Source organism: Schistocerca americana, chromosome 5 (genome assembly GCF_021461395.2).
Source record: "Schistocerca americana isolate TAMUIC-IGC-003095 chromosome 5, iqSchAmer2.1, whole genome shotgun sequence".
Taxonomy (NCBI): Eukaryota; Metazoa; Arthropoda; class Insecta; order Orthoptera; family Acrididae; genus Schistocerca; species Schistocerca americana.
The window spans coordinates 407,509,501-407,527,717 of record NC_060123.1 but is presented as its reverse complement, the minus strand read 5'-3'; the positions used below and the strand labels follow the sequence as shown (position 1 = coordinate 407,527,717).

General features: G+C 42.8%; 1 protein-coding gene across 1 annotated transcript in view; it reads right to left on the bottom strand.

Moving 5' to 3' along the window:
• The window catches only part of LOC124615473, a 222,239-nt gene extending 204,356 nt beyond the window's left edge, over positions 1 to 17,883 (bottom strand). Inside the window, exon 1 of the mRNA XM_047143393.1 lies at positions 17,764 to 17,883. Within this exon, the coding sequence (XP_046999349.1) occupies positions 17,764 to 17,852 (89 nt within the window). The 5' untranslated portion in view covers positions 17,853 to 17,883. The remainder of the gene's footprint in view (positions 1 to 17,763) is intronic.
• Positions 17,884 to 18,217: the final 334 nt, after the last annotated feature.

Below are 18,217 nucleotides of genomic sequence, written 5' to 3'. Positions count from 1 at the left end.
CCACGTCCAGCTAAACCCCCCACTCACTGTTGACTAGATCCCAAAGAGTTACCAAACTGCGGGGATGTTCATTGCTATGTATCACCCACTGTTCGAAGTAGTCCCAGATATTGTCTATGGGATTGGTATGGGGAGCGTTAGGGTGTAATGTTCAAAATGGTTCAAATGGCTCTGAGCACTATGGGACTCAACTGCTGAGGTCATTAGTCCCCTAGAACTTAGAACTAGTTAAACCTAACTAACCTAAGGACATCACAAACATCCATGCCCGAGGCAGGATTCGAACCTGCGACCGTAGCGGTCTTGCGGTTCCAGACTGCAGCGCCTTTAACCGCACGGCCACTTCGGCCGGCTGGTGTAATGTTCGTGAAACTGGTAACGTATGTAAGCAGACGTGTGTACACGGTCGTTACTTTGGGAGACGGTATTCATTCTCGATATAATCACTGGAAAATACACACACACACACACACACACACACACACACACACACACACACACACACTACATTGCAATGACTTACAGTGTGCGTCAATTGATCACATTTCTGGTAGCAGTTATATTCCAGCTAAAACTCTCCAAAGCACCAACTTTGTTCTTTTAACGTGGGATTAATAGTTTGTTCGCTGAGCTTATTGACTGCGATTCCATGTACAAAAGAAAAGCAGCCAAGTTTAGACCTACGCATTTCTGTCACTTTGACGTGGCAGTAATACTTTGATAGTCAACTGAAGCCCTGAAAATGAAGCTATTTTCCGCCATGTACGTTACTGAACAAAATACCCATTCTCTGTGTCGGTTTTGGCAAGAAGTCACTATGATTCCGACTAAATGCAAATCATCTTTGAGAAGCTTAGCTTCTTTTTATTTCCAGTATCATGTAGGTTACCTACAGGTAGGTGTAAGCTGGCTGTTAAACGGTAAATGCCATCACAAGTTTGAAGCAGCCAGTCACGTTGTGTCACAGGGCTCTGCTTCGGGTCCTCAATTGCTGATTTATAACAACGCTCTTCCGTTCATAGTTGCAGAATATCACTTTTTCCAGACTTTGCATGTGTGGGAATAAAAAATAATACGAGACTCTTTACTGAAGAAGTAACCAAAATGATTGAAAACGTCAACAAATGGTCAAGTCAAATATATTATTGAATTTGGTCAAGACACTGTACATAAAGTTCAGTACTTCTCACAGGAGAAGCTGCAAGAATAAGTTTCTCTAACAATAAAATACGATAAGTAGAAAGTGTTGAGTTCTTGAAATCATAAACAGGCCATAGCCTTCATTCGATAATCCACTGCCTCGAATTAATGATGCACCTTATTTGAGCTACTGTTACGATACCGCTATAAGTAATTTACAAACGGAAAAACTAGCTTATTCTGCGAATTTCCGATCACTAATAAGCCAAGCAATCGTTTTGGGGAAATTCAACTTAGAGAATGTTTTCAGGAAACAGAAGATCATTATGGGAATTACATTTGGTGCGAATTCTGAAATATCTTGCAGGGACCTGTTCAAAAAACTTTGTATTTCTTGCACTTAACCGTAAATATAATTTCTCTGTTCTTAAAAAAAAAAAATAGCGAAATATGTGGTTCTAACAGGAGAACCGAAAACAGTCTGCTTAAAAATGTATTCAACTACCTATCTTCCAGTGCATACTAAATGTTATGTACGTAACGTGGTGGAGGACTGAATTAAAGTCAGTTGGGAAAACCACCTACTCCACTGACGGCAATCTCCACAGAAATTATTAAATTTAATGTTTCAGAATTTTTAAGTAATTTGCGATGGTTTATTATGCCAATCAGAGATAATGGAAGACTTTTACGAATAAAAATCTGTCCACTGTCTGTTTTTTGGGTTTTATTTCCAGAACCTTATTTCAAATCGTAAAATCCAGTGTTTCCCAGATTCATACGAGATATTCCATTATCACATGTTGAAGCAATAGAACGTTCCTGTTGTTATATACGCGTAAAAACTTATGAGCGGTAGTAAAAACGTATGAGCGTTATGAAATACAGCGAGGAGCCGCTGTCACAGGTTGAAATCCTTCTGGGCCACCAGCGAATGAGATTCTTGCAATATGTGGGTGTGTTACAGCGCTGTAATTTGTTTTTACTAGAGCTCTTAACGTTTTACCTTTATATAACAACGTAAGTGCCAGTGGTGGTCCAGCGAGTAGAGCACTGGACTCTGTCCTGGAGGTCACGGGTTCAACCGCGGATGGACGCGGAGAATTTTGCTCGTTCCAGTCCTTCGGGGACGCTCCCAGGTCCACACAGCTTGCTATCTAGTGACTAACTGGGATTTTTCACAGTGGTAAAATGCAGCTGGGGGAGGGGGCGTCACCCTCCCCCTTCTTAGGACGTGATGATGAAAGGCTGCACACTATAGCTGCAGTCAGGCCTGTAGCCCACATTGACATTCTTGTGCTACTGTAAGTATAAAGTATGCCAGTTCCTGAGTGCAACCAGTATGAAGACGAAGCATATTGTAACGGAATTTTCATGCCTGCCAAAAGAAAACTGAGTGCAACTTGCACCGAATGCCCACAGTTGGCGTATTTTATGCTCACATAAGTACTATCGATTTTCGATATAGTTCTGTTCTCGATCAGCTTATGCACTTCGAAGTTACGGTGGAGTTGGACTACCACGAGGGCACCTGAAGACATAACTGAACCAGTTGTTTTGGAAAGGACATCAGTCACATTTTTTTAAGAAAATCAGCTTAGGAGTTGAACACGTTCATGACTACCAACCAATCTATTGCGTATTATCATAGTTCCAATGGCTTGAAAAATCCTTGTGTTTTGCTTTAGGGGGCAAAAAACAGCTGGAATCACACGCACCCAAGTCAAAAGTGTAGAACACGAACACAGAGAGGAGTTAAACGTCTATACGACAGTCCCAATGGGCAAAATAGGAGACAGCTAAAAACAGGCACATGGAAAAAGGGCTAAAAAACCTTTACAGAAATGGAGGCCCAAAAATAAAAATTAAATGGCCTTTGCCATATTGCTTCGGCGGATAAAAAGTAAAACGCGGTCGACGGAATCAGAAGTGGTCTCCAAAAGCAGAGTGCCATTCCATAAACGAGAGCAGGATTTCACACGGCCAGCAACTGAATCTACACTTTTCTGAATAATAAACGGATTTACCATGGCGAAGGACTGACCGTCTTCAGTACATGAGACCACGAGAAACCGTGGTGCAGCAGGAACACTGGCCGCCTTGCGTTTACGTATTGTAGACGATGATTGGGACTCATAGCGAGGAAATCCTCCATGATTACCATCGTCTACGATGGCAAGCTCCTTCCAACTGGGGGCCCCCTTCACAAGGTGGCGCACCCATTTCAGGCGATTGTTCACACCTCAGGTCACACCTGACGGAGGGACCAATTGGCAATTTGGGAAGGTTACAGCTCAGGCAATCACGTCTTCCTGGGCCTGACCTGTACCAGGGTGTACATGCAAACCCTAACTGTCGACCTGGTGCTGGGAATTACGCGTTACCCAGTCATCTGTTATGCGTGAAGATGTGTGGGCTGGCCTTCGGGAGTGCACAGGGAGGAAGAAGAAAAAAAAAGACGATCCTCAAACGCCGAAGCGGAAGAACGAGAGGAGGAGGGAAACAAAGAAAGGAAAAGGGAGCGAAAAACAGAGGTGATACTATTCGCATGTCAGTGACAGAAAGCAGAACATTCCCAATAATATCCCAAATATTTTCCCCAAGAGAGGGGAAAGAGAACAGCAACAGGATAGACATGCAGCACGGAATGGAAAAAATGCTGAACAGCCTGGGGCTCTGTGGTAGCCAAGCACAAACCTGCCAAAGAGTGGCGAGCCCCACGGGGGGGGCGGTTGTTCATATGTTTTGAAAAGGGGCATCAGTCCATGAGCTGATGCCCTATTCAGAACAACTACATTAGTGCTCTCATGTGATAATCCGGGACACTCCTGTCAATCCTTTAATTCCTTGCAGCTATTATAGTTATTTTTATTTTAGTTAGAGTATGTTTATCCGCTCCAGGAAGATGGATTCCGACTTTGATTTGCAGGAGGAAATAGTTTCTAAAAACGTAAAAGCGTAAAAAATTCTTCTAATAAAAATCTGATAAAAATGGTGCAAAATCAAAGGACTAACACAAACTACAGTGTTAAAACTGTGAAGGAAAGGAAATTTTTTTCAGTTGATTTCAAAAGCTGGAAGAAATTTTATAAGACAAAAATTTTTTATTTGCTTAATATGTATGGATGGATATTCCTGAAGAAGAATAATTACAGCTTGGTATATCAAAATACTACATGTTTGAAAGCAACAAGCACAACAAGGGAGTGCTGAAAACTTATCACTAACGACGGATTAAGATCAAATAGTTTTAAGCTGGCAAAATGTGAAAATATGCTATTCCCTAAAGAAAAGGCGTAGCTGAAGAATTGTCCGATTAACTCCAAAAAAGTGGAGGACATTAGAAAACTCGAGCAGTATATTCCGGGACAGTTTATTACACCCTTCTATGACGATATGTGTGAGTGATCAACTAATAACGTAGAAGAAACTGATTAAAGGCATTACATCAAACCTTATGAAGACAAGTGTTGCACATAAATGTATTTTTTGTGAAAATATGGTAGAATGTCTTTTCGCAACACGTAACTACGAAGAAAAGTAACGTCAGTAATGTAGAAACTCTTTTTGCGAAAGAGTTTTTTTTTAATTTTCCGAAAGTTGCGGCTTGCGGACTTATGCCCTTTTAAGATCTACTGGTTCATATGTGTAATATCTAAATCGACGATCTGAATCCAAAACCATGTGTGAAACGGATGAATGAATTTATTATTATTATTATTATTATTATTATTATTATTATTAACATTTGGGCCTTACTGGCCATGCGATAAACAGCAGGGGGCATTTTAACAATTTTCTTTTAGCCTTCATTGTGCCCACGTTAGTTTCATTGTTTAAATTTTAGCATCAATGTGAGTTTCGTAGAATTCCACAATATACACTCCTGGAAATGGAAAAAAGAACACATTGACACCGGTGTGTCAGACCCACCATACTTGCTCCGGACACTGCGCGAGGGCTGTACAAGCAATGATCACACGCACGGCACAGCGGACACACCAGGAACCGCGGTGTTGGCCGTCGAATGGCGCTAGCTACGCAGCATTTGTGCACCGCCGCCGTCAGTGTCAGCCAGTTTGCCGTGGCATACGGAGCTCCATCGCAGTCTTTAACACTGGTAGCATGCCGCGACAGCGTGGACGTGAACCGTATGTGCAGTTGACGGACTTTGAGCGAGGGCGTATAGTGGGCATGCGGGAGGCCGGGTGGACGTACCGCCGAATTGCTCAACACGTGGGGCGTGAGGTCTCCACAGTACATCGATGTTGTCGCCAGTGGTTGGCGGAAGGTGCACGTGCCCGTCGACCTGGGACCGGACCGCAGCGACGCACGGATGCACGCCAAGACCGTAGGATCCTACGCAGTGCCATAGGGGACCGCACCGCCACTTCCCAGCAAATTAGGGACACTGTTGCTCCTGGGGTATCGGCGAGGACCATTCGCAACCGTCTCCATGAAGCTGGGCTACGGTCCCGCACACCGTTAGGCCGTCTTCCGCTCACGCCCCAACATCGTGCAGCCCGCCTGCAGTGGTGTCGCGACAGGCGTGAATGGAGGGACGAATGGAGACGTGTCGTCTTCAGCGATGAGAGTCGCTTCTGCCTTGGTGCCAATGATGGTCGTATGCGTGTTTGGCGCCGTGCAGGTGAGCGCCACAATCAGGACTGCATACGACCGAGGCACACATGGCCAACACCCGGCATCATGGTGTGGGGAGCGATCTCCTACACTGGCCGTACACCACTGGTGATCGTCGAGGGGACACTGAATAGTGCACGGTACATCCAAACCGTCATCGAACCCATCGTTCTACCATTCCTAGACCGGCAAGGGAACTTGCTGTTCCAACAGGACAACGCACGTCCGCATGTGTCCCGTGCCACCCAACGAGCTCTAGAAGGTGTAAGTCAACTACCCTGGCCAGCAAGATCTCCGGATCTGTCCCCCATTGAGCATGTTTGGGACTGGATGAAGCGTCGTCTCACGCGGTCTGCACGTCCAGCACGAACGCTGGTCCAACTCAGGCGCCAGGTGGAAATGGCATGGCAAGCCGTTCCACAGGACTACATCCAGCATCTCTACGATCGTCTCCATGGGAGAATAGCAGCCTGCATTGCTGCGAAAGGTGGATATACACTGTACTAGTGCCGACATTGTGCATGCTCTGTTGCCTGTGTGTATGTGCCTGTGGTTCTGTCAGTGTGATCATGTGATGTATCTGACCCCAGGAATGTGTCAATAAAGTTTCCCCTTCCTGGGACAATGAATTCACGGTGTTCTTATTTCAATTTCCAGGAGTATATGTAGTTAGTCTAGTTGGTTTCATTCTTTAAATGTACGCACATAATTTCAGCCTGCGTTTCTTCATATTTCAATAAATGGTGCTGTGGCTTTCAAATTCTCTATTGGTTCAGTTTGCATGTTACTTTTTCAGCATAATTATGACCTCACTTTTTCGTGTCCACTTTCCGATCTCTCATTGGGATTTCTTCGGCGTCTGACTTTGTTTAAAAACGAGTATTTCAGCCACACCATTTTGACGGCTATGTTGTTGTGACTCAGTTTGGTGTATTGTGATATGAAATTTTGTTACATTTAGAGCTTTTTTTAATGAATAATAGCAGTTTCTACTCTGTGAAAATAAATTTCGTAACCAGTCTTTTCCAGGCCAGTCTCCTAAAAGGATTCGCCCAAATATCTTAAATGGGCTGCTCACTCGATTTACCAGTATTAACGTTTTAGATTTTTGAGTGCCAAGTTGTTGCTATCCACGTAATTTTTTTCCCTTCTGTTTATTTCTTTTTGTGCTATTTGAAAAATCCTGACACAGAACCACTAAGTCCTATTAGACAACTGAAAAGTTACTAAGACAGTTCATTAAGTTGTTTCAGTCTGTTTAGAGCAATGTTCCAAAATTTCTCCCCTGAATTTTTCCGAAGACTTTGATCCATTTAAATTATCGCTGATAATTGCACTAGTTTTGTTTCATGATTTCTAAGAGACACTTACAGGCCACTCCGTGATAAGCGTTTCTGAACTTTACAAGGGTAAGAACCACTTTATATGGTGTCTGAGAGTTTCAAACCTGAACAGTATATGAATGGAATATTTCATTGTATCGGGCACTTATATAAAATGAGTATCTTTGACAGGTTTGCACATCTCACAGACCACTCTTGCGGGATTCACGGAATGCGACTAACGTGATATAACTTTAAAAAGGCTTGTCGCTGCCAGAGTAGTATTTTGCCAGATCCCTTCTCACGAGCAAAACGACCTTGGCTGGAGAACAGCACCTGTTGGCGAATCCGGATTCTTGTCGTCCGGAGTCTGGCCACTGGCCACTGGCCACTGCCCACTGGCGAGACAAGTGTCCTTCCTTGGCCGGTGGAGGGCAGGGCCGCGAGCGGAGCGGGGCAGGCCGCAGCTCAGCGGTGGCAATTGGGAGCCGGCGGGAACCTGTTCTGGCCGGCCCAGGTGCGCTCCACTATGCACGCACAGCGCCTCGGCAGCTGACCCACCCACTGCTGGACGCACAGTGCGTCAGCTCGCGCAGACCACTCCGAGCGTTGCTGCCTCAGCGAGAGAACCGTGTGTCCCACAGGAAACCATCTTCCTTCACATCTTAGGGAAAGGCCATGTACAGCCATTTTGGTTTATGTTTTTCCACAGTGAAGAGCCAAAGAAACTGGTACACCTTCCTAATATGCAGGACACGCGTGACCACGCAAAAGTGCCGGGACACGACGTGGAAAGCACTCGACTGATGTTTGAAGTAGAGCTGGAAGTAACTGACACCACGAATCCTGCAGAGCTGTCCATAAATCCGCAAGAGGAGTGGAGATCTCTTTCGAACAGCGCGTTGCAAAGCATCCCAGATATGCTCAATGATGTTCATATCTGAGGAGTTTGGTGGCCGACGGAAGTGTGTAATCTCAGAAGAGTGTTCCTGGATCGACTCTGTAGCAATTCTGGGCGTGTGGGGTGTCGTATTGTCCTGCTGGAATTGCCCAAGTCCATCGGAATGCACAATAGACATGAATGGATGCAGGTGATCAGACAGGATGCTTACGCACGCGTCACCCGTCACAGTCGTATCTAGACGTATCTGGGGTCCCATGTCCCTTCAACTGTACACGCCCCACACCATTACAGAGCCTCCAACATTCTAAACAGTCCCCAGCTGACATGAGTCCATGGATTCATGTGGTTGTCTCCATACCCGTACACGTCCATCCACTCGATACAATACGAAACGAGACACGCCCGACCAGGCAACATGTTTCCAGTCATATATCCAATTTCGGTACTGACAGGCCCAGGCGAGACGTAACGCTTTGTGTCATGCAGTCAGCAAGGCACACGAGTGGGTGTTCGTCTCAGAAAGCCCATACCGAAGATGTTTCGTTGAATGATTCGCACGCTGACACTTGTTGATAGGCCAGTATTGAAAACTGCAGAAATTTGCGGAAGGACTGCACTTCTGTCACGTTGAATGGCTCTCTTCAGTCGTCGTTGGTCCCGTTCTTGCAGGATCTTTTTGCGGCCGCAGTGATGTCGGAGATCTGATGTTTTACCGGATTCGTGGTATTCACGGTACACCCGTGAAATAGTCGTACGGGAAAATCCCCACTTCATCGCTACATCGGATATGCTGTGTCCCATCGCTTGTGCGCCGACTATAAGACCACGTTCAAACTCACTTAAATATTGATAACCTGCCATTGTAGTAGCAGTAGCCGATCTAGCAACTGCGCCAGACACTTGTCTTATACAGGCGTTGCCGACCGCAGCGCCGTATTCTGCCTTTTTACGTATCTGTGTGTTTGAATATGCATGTCTATACCAATTTTTTTGGCTCTTCAATGTATTTTTCCGAATCAGTCTCTAGGAATGCGATGACGATTCTGTAAAGGAAATATTAAGTTTTTGAGTTAGGTCGCATCTTGCTATTCCGGTCGCAATAGCTTTATTTATCGATTCTCATATTTTGTTTGTAATTTAGTGTTGCTATTTGATTTTATATACTGTCATTTTGTCATTTGGAGGTAGTGAGTGGAGCTGTGAACGCTAGAAAATGGAGTGCCAAGTGGAGAAATCGAAACATCTCCGAAATGTTCTTCTGTTTGCTCTCAGTGCGGGTGTGACAGCAGCAGATGCAGCCAGAAACATTTGCACATGAGGCCACTGGCAATAAAATGTTTTCTCGTTTTAAGGAACGTCGTTTTGACATTAGTGACTCTCCACGTTGAAGAAGACCTGCGGGTTTTGATGAAAATCGTTTAAAAACATTAGTCCACGTCAGAGTAGTCGAGAACTGGCAAATGTGATGAAGGAACAATAATCATTCCACCGTCGTGCGACATTTGCATGCAATGGGGATGGTTCAAAAATCGGGGTATAGGTACAGCATGCTCTATGCCAAAATCACTAATATGAGGGGGCATTATATGTGCTTGTCTGCTTGCTCGTCATCATCTAGCTCGTGAACACCATCAACCATTCCTAACATTTATCATTATTGGTGACTAGACATGACGTCTTTATGACACGTATTCCTTTACCTCCCCCCCCCCCCCCCTCCATCCCACCTCCAGGGGTGTCTTTTGAGGGATGCATGATTGCATTCGGCCTTGATTTCTTTTTTGTGGTCGAAAGTGCTCGAGCGCATTTAACAGCGAAGGTGGAGCAGCTCTTGTAACGAGAGGATATTTGGTGAACGGAATGGGCCACCCGTTGCCCCGACTTAAATCCCATCGACTGCGGGTAGGATGCTTTGCGGATACGTGCACCAACGACCACCCAGCAGGTGTCAACAGCTCATTCGGAGGAATGGAACGCACTGCCACAAGAACTCCTTACCGACCTTGTGGACAGCATGACAGCACGTCGCAGAGCATGCACTGCCGTCCGTGGTGATCAGACACACTATTAAGAACCATGTAGTGTCCATGGGACCATAATTATTGTCTTTGAATAAATGTGTCATTTCTGTTTGTCTCACTGCGTATTTACTTCAGTTACCTTCTATACTATACTGTGGCAGTTATTTCCATGTGTAGTTCGAGTTTCATCGAGGTTTCCTACTTGGTAGTGACGAATCAAAGTTCTGCACACCAGAAGAATGGAACAATACTGTCAATCGTCCCAGAAGAAAGTTAATGTGCGAGTGTGCGCGTGGACTCCATTGATGAAGTTCTTCACGCTCGTCTACCCTGTGCAGTCTCTTCGTTTATGATTAATTACTGCACCTTACATTATCCGAACGTCGTTACTGTAGTCAAGCCACAGTGTCCCTCCGCAATTTTTGCGCACACAGCTCCCTCCGTTACCGCAATGACAATTTCCTGAAGCTTCAGGATAAGTCCTACCAACAGATCCCTTCTGTAATCAAGTTGTTTCATATATTTCTTCCCTCCCAAATCGATGCAGTACCTACTCATAAGTTAATCGACCTATCCATCTAATCTTTGATATTCTCTTACAATACATTTCGAGATGTTCTATCCCATTACTGTTCCAACTGCTTACCACCCACGATTGGCTTCCATATGAGATCACACTTCAAAAAATTTATATTAGATATTACCAAATTACTTTTCCTTCACAAATGCCATCTTGCTCTTGCCAGTCTGCATTTTATACCTCCCTAATTCGGCGGTCGTCATTTATCTTGCTGCCCAAATAGGAAAACAGATCATCTACGTTTAGTGACTCATTTACTAAGCTAATTCCGTCAGCATCGACTGATGCGTCTGAATTCCACTCGCTCTATTTTACTCTAGTTGATTTTCATTCCGATGAGCTGGTCTTCGAAGTCCTTTGCCACCTCTTGGAGTTGATGTATCGAAGACTGCTGCTGTATTACGTGCTTAGAAAGGAAGCACAAAATATGCCTTCAAAACAGCTTATAAGATGAATATAAATAAAAGAAAAACAAGAGTAATGTGTAGTCAGATCAACTCAGATGATACCGGGGGAAATAAATCAGAAAGTCACATACTGAAAGGAATAGCAAAATTTTAGTATCTGGACAGAAAAGTAATCTTCAATGACGAAAGTAGGTAGACTTTATGGCACAGATCGACTGAAGGATGGGTCGGTTTGTAGAGCACGCTGAGACGTCTAGGAATCGTCAATATGGTAATGGATACGCACTAGTTAAGCAGAGATGTAGAGGGCACAGCCTAAATTACCGAGGGGAGCTGCACGAAACCAAAACTTCGGGCTGGAGACCAGAAGAAGAAACAACACTGTTTCGTGTCCTTCCATCCGCACACGCCCTGAACTCAGCCACATCTGCCGTCGGCAGTATGTTTCCGGTACGGCTTCAGCTTGCACTACCCACAACACAAACGAGGTAATTACTTTCTCTTTAGTTTTGACGCAAGACGTATGCGTAAGGCCTTGTTCAAGAACTTCCGTGTCAATACCGCACAGCACTGAACTGCGGAAGCGGCCACAGCGTATTAATTGAGAACCATTTACTTGTGGACAATATATCCAGAAAAATAAAGGAGAGAATGTACGGTTCTCTGATTGCCTAGTATCGTTCCGTTACCATAGGCGAAAGGGCAAGGAAGTTTAGCGATACAAACTCAACGCTGACGTAACACTGTCATCATTACGTATCTGGGGGTCAACATGGGAGCTGTGCGGCTGTACCACAGCCGTATCTCTGTGTGCGCCTCCGCAGAGGCCGTGATGAACTTCCTTACTGCTACCAGCTACAATATGAGCAGATGAGTATCAGGCAAGTTAGGATGTAGGAACTTCACAATTTTAGACACTCCTTACTTCAATACAGCGAAGAAGGATGCGTTGATGAAACTATAGAAGGGACTGGTCTGGTAAAAATATCGTTGTAGTTATTGAATTCAAGTTTTCTATACAATGTACGAATGAAAAGGATGAAAAGCGATCACTATGTCTCGAAACAACTGAGCAAATCATTCAGTGAGGAATTTGCTTTCAATGTAATAATTTGCTTAAAGTTGCGGTAAATGAAGTGAAACATCTCTGTTTTTCACGAACGTAGTACATGGAAGGACTACAATAATTGCTCAACTTTCTCCCATGCTTCTTTCTGAGAAATATTGATATGATTATTTCATTTGAAACTATGTCGTGAAATTGAGTAACACTTTGTAAAAGAGGAAGAAAATAAGTACGTAAAAAAGGGCTACAAGTCGTTTACGTTTAGCTGTAGAGGTGTACCAAAAGCTGGTCGAAAGAAAAAAATTCACATATCTCATGACAGGTTCGCATCTGACACGATAAATAACACAAATTTTGAGTTTAAGAAGAATAATTAATTTGGTAACAAACCGTGGAATAAAAGATGCTAAGACTATGCCGAAAACAGTATGTGAGATCATTACTGTAGAATACTAAACGTACTGGGCTATTGCAAATAATTTTACAGACTTTGGGAACGGTTTTCCTCCCATTGAAACAAGGAAGAGCGTCTTGTTAATATTTGTCCGAAAATGTTTCGTTTTTTACTAATTACATAAGAAATACTAGACTGGCACATTATCTTCGTGTCACGGTGAACTTTTAAAAACTGTTAACCACTTGATTGTGTCATAGGATGATATAAACCCTTCAAAACGTATATTACAGCAACCTTTCAAGGACCCACAAACATTGTCTAGTCTGTTCAAAGATCTCCAAGCCGTCTCGAATATGGGTAACATACGTAATTTGTGTTTCCATGGATAAAACACTGGACTCGCATTCGGGAGGACGACGGTTCAATCCCGTGTCCGGCCATCCTAATTTAGGTTTTCCGTGATTTCCCTAAATCGCTCCAGGCAAATGCCGGGATGGTTCCTTCGAAAGGGCACGGCCGACTTCCTTTCCTAATCCGATGAGACCGATGACCTCGCTGTCTGGTCCCCTCCTCCAAAACAACCCAACCCCATGGATAAACGGACATGCACCGTTATCCACTGCGATTTAGTGGCTACTTAACTGGTAGTCTGGTACCTATCTCTATATCTATCTGGAGATCATTCAGTGTATCTGAACATTGAAACTAAATAAGCCAGGAACAGATTCCCTAGAAGACCTTGTATTATGCAAGGAATTCGCCACATACAATGATTTTCCCAGGACAAATGCAACAGAGCAAATATTAGTAACTATAAATGTAATGGCATCTGGCCGGAGCCCATTTCATTTAGAATCACAACAAAAACCGGCTGCGTTTCCACAATCCACTGCGATGCAGATTCAAGATAGATTCATTATTCTTAAATATAACGTTACTTCTAACACAACATCTCCTCTACATATGTGCATCGATGTCCAGCATGCTAACAGTGTACCGGCTAGTTCTCACGCACCCACACACTCGTCTACTGAAAGCAAGTTACGGCCACAGAGGCTGTGATGTTACACCTAACCACTTTCTTGCGGCTGTTTGTATAAAAGACATTGTACAAACCCTGGTATGATCGAGACGACTCAAAGTGAAGTGAGCGGCCTTTCACGGTATAGATAATTTTAGCTTGCTTCTGCTGTGCTCGAAGGTGTTATCTTTTCTTTCATTTTTCATTTTGATGACCAGATGGAGACGTCAGCTGGTGTATTATTGCGTGGTTAACTATTTATTCTCCGTTTTGAAATTATTCGAAGTAACTTAGTTTGATGACCCTTTATCATCAAAATCTATTTCGTAGCTCTGATATCAACATCAGGCACCTAGTAGGAAAATACAAAATCAGCACACTCGTCTATATAAACGTTACTATTATTTGATAAATAAAGATTAGGAATGATGTGCATATAACAGCATTAAGTCAGTCACCCAAATTACATTTTTTTGTCCAGGTCCAATATTGAAGACAGAAAAATAATAGAAAGGTATGTTGTTTTTCTCTAGCGTTCTGTTAAGATGAATAATTTTTAGCGACTAATTATTTACTTCTATATTAGAGTAGTTCTGATTGCATCTGGCGATGATCCTTCGCAAATCAAATTTCTTTGTGTTATTACCACGTGATAGTGCACGGCTACAAGATATAGAAAAGCGTCTAGCGGCACAAACCGCCAAATTATACGCCTGATTTGACGTGTAGAGGTAATGGGAGTACACCTGAAACTGTACATGGTTCGGTACATCGAAAGAAAGTACTCAACAGGATCAGTGGTTTTTTTTTTTTTTTTTGTTTGGGTTAGTTAATGTATGTAACTTTATATGGCATCACACTGAAGCCGGTATGGCTTGTTAATGTATCATATGTATAGTGTTATCTTGTGGAGAGGTGAATCCTTGGCGATGATGCTATACTTACAAAACTGACGAATTTAAAGAAACTAGTTTCGGTAGTCAGAAATGTTACCATGATATACACACAAGATAACTAGGGTCTCCCGAAACAGTTATCAAAAACCGTTACAAAATTTCGATCACTTTTGAAATATTACAGGGTCTAATGTAGAGGCCAAGGAAGAAAATAGCACCGGATTCCATTGTGGCTGGTGGGCTATTCGTCGTTAAGAAGTAATGATGTACTTCACAGCATACAACTACCTTCTAGCAGCCGCAATAAAAGCTGCAGCCGACATTAAGTTGTAAAGCATGGATGTCATCGCAGTTTTAACGAACATTCCTAGAGAGCTATTTCCCCTTACGCGAAAAACACTTTTTTAATGAAATGTGGTATCTTCTTTGGTTCAAATTATATACGTATTATGAAAACTAACACTTATCTATTATTGATAAAGTGTAAGATGTCGGAAAGCGTTCACCTTCAATGTCTATAAAGAATTATTTGTGTGTCCTTTGTAAGTATCAGTTTGTACCTTAAGGGAATGCTTTCTCGAGTGTTTCCTTGGTTACCCGTCAGCTTATTTGTCAATCTACACTACTTGCGCCGCAGCTACGGACTCTTACATTCCGTGAAAACTTTGGAGAACAAATAGAATGTTTTATTCGGAACGTAAGTACTCGCTTCAGTTGTCATAAATAAATTCGCCAGAGGCGAGGGATACAATCTGAGTTACGATTGTGACGAACTATGGACTTCAACTGGTGGAATGACAGGCAATCACTCAATGCGACTTATTTGCCGCAGCCTGTAGCGAAGGGAATTTGAGGACATATAGTACTTAAGTTTTATTTAAGCAGCTGTTTTGGTACTAGCTCAGAAAAGATGCTGAATTTCTTTACTTTTCTTTATTTAACAACATTAAATTCCTAGATAAAAAGTTGTTTCAAGAACATTCAAAATTCTAGTTTGAATGGAGCAACACAAAAGACTTTTCTTTAGTTTTATGTTTAGAAAGACACGAAATCGTTTTCGATCCACTGAGTGCATTATCACGGATTTACTGCTCTCGTCTGGGTAAGTACTGTACGTTGATTGCGCGTTAGTTTCATGGGAGGAAGTGGTCGTTGTGAGGCTGATAGTCGAGGTTTCTCGCTTTTAAGTGTATTTGAGAGTCGTCAGTTCGAATTTCACAATGTTCAACTGATTCGACTGATTGACGCTGAACGTACGAAAAACATCGATGTATATTAACTGCGTACGCATTTTATAAAGGTCGATACTGACAATATTGCGAAATTAACTATCGCTTATCGACAGGTCGTTGCGGCAATACGGATAAACCCTCATTCTTCACAAGGCTGCACTATTAATTTGTTCATTATTTCATGCATCGAGCTTTGCGTATCACACCATCGATAAGAGCCTTCTGGAATGTGTGATGAGACTGTGAGTAAGTAAGGGAATGGAGCAATCGGAAAATAATAACGTAGTAACAACTACAGAATAATTGATGGGTAAATGTAATCAAGTAACTGTACAGAGGAGGCTTTGAACAGGAAAAACTTGGTAAGAGTTATTAATTTACATAGTAAATGAGCTTCCCGCAATGCAGAGGTAAACATTCAGAACCCGGCGTAGGTGGTTCTCAGTGGAAGGCCGGGGAGGGGGGGGGGGGGGGGGGGGGGGGAAATCTGCAGCTCGTAGCAGCATGATAGCTTGTGTAGTGTAGAAACATATTGTTAACTGAGCACAAGTGCATCTTAGACAAGTATAAACAACTGAATAGGCTGTTATCTAGTTTCAGAAATTAAACGTGGCAGTCACCTGAAGTGACTTAGGGAAAGCACGAAACCCTAATCGGTAATCTAAAAATGGCAGTTTTTTCCACCTGTCTATTTATTTAGAATCGCGATATCAGCTACTGAGCCAGTCTGAAGTAACAGCTGTAACAATTTTTTTTAGTTGTACCATTTTCTACCTCACTGAAGGGAAACAATGCATATTCTTTCCTCCTAAGAGGATGTAATTCTCGTGTCAACCAAGTTAATATTTTTTGTATGCATTGTAGGACTCCTCGTCGTCTATATAGAGGGATTAATTTATCCTTTTATATTAATGCTAAGCAGTTTCAGTTTTTTAGTGACACAGAATCTTAAATTAAAAATATTTAATGTATACACCGAACTGACTTTAGTAGTATCCAAGCATAATTCATTCACCGCAGACGTAATTTTCTGACGTAAACAAACACGTCAGCCGGCAACATGGCGGATACTACGCTGTTTTTGTGTGTGTACGATACAAAGGAGAAGTGTTTGTGCCACCATAATATATGCCGAAAATTGGAGCAAAAACAAACAGCGTAGAAAGTAGAGCTGACGAGCAATATATTGAACATATGCAACTTGCGAAGTGCAGTAGTTTGACACAATAGGTGTTTTGCACAGGGCAGATGTAGCATTCAAATTGAAATCGATGTTTTTAACGATTTACTAACTTAAGATTTATATATACATTGAAGATAGGCAATAGCCCGGAACGCCTACTGGCATAAATACAAATACATAAAAATGTGACTGTTTGTTGTATTTCTTAAAATATTCTACAGAAAGACACAGCACTTCACTAAAAGCCAGAAAATTACGCAGAATAAGTATTTTAGCACAATACTACGTCTACATCTTAACCTAATGTCTTAGACATTACTTGCAATTATTTTCTGCAATATGTTGAGTGAATTCGTTCTTAACGACTTGGTCTGACACAACCTTGTATTTAATGAAGTGCTACGTCCTTTCGGGTAGACAACGACGATTTCTGTTCTACGAAGCATACAAAGTACGTTCGCGCGGTTGACGCGAGAACTACGTTCTCTTAAATCATTGACGGACTCACAGAGTTTTGGGAACAGTGTTTCCCTAAAACTGAAATGGTCGTTTAGCAAATTATGTTGTTACAGCTGCTACACGAGACTGTCACGACAGCCGAAATAGTTATCGTAAATAAGTAAACATGTTTAATAATGGCCAAAGCGGAAAAAGCCGTCATTTCTAAAATATTATAGAACTGTTTACGCAGATAACAAGAAAATAAATTGAATGCATTCCGGCGACACAGGTTCATACAGTATGCATAGAAATTGTGATTCACCTCGTAATTGCGAATAAGGCCGAGAAAGGTTTTAGTGAGTCGGCATGGTCGAATGGCTATATATAGTGCGATGCTAACGCTGATTGCAAACACTTTATAGATGTATATATCATCAGCTCAAGTCCCTGTTCTTAGATTGGGCCCGAAGTAAGGCAGTATTGTATGAAACTGACTGCGGACCGAGACTTACACGTGCGTGTGGAACGCCGCGTCGCCGCCTGCACCAGCGTCGCCGCCGTCCATTGGCACGGCTCCCCGACGGGCCATGATCGCCCCCATGTCGAGGCGTCCTCCCAGACTGGTAGTCCTAACAAAGCGTCGCAGCAGCGGCCGTCTGCGTGGTGCACAGACCGAGGCCTCGACTCGTTACGTCCCACTTCTCTTATCAGCGTTTTTTTCGTAGCCTCCTGTCTTATCAGGGACGTCGCGTTATTAATTATGACGTATGGCTTATTTTTGACATATGGCTTAACTTCATTAATGCTCGCTTATCTTCTGCTTTTACAGAATGGCACTACGGCTCTTTTCGCCATAACCCTTTAGAAATGGGCAGCAAAAAAAAAAAAAAAAAAAAAAAAAAAAAAAAAAAAAAAAAAAAAAAGTGTCCTGTTAGCTAAGAACTTCGTTACTTATGAAACGGAGTG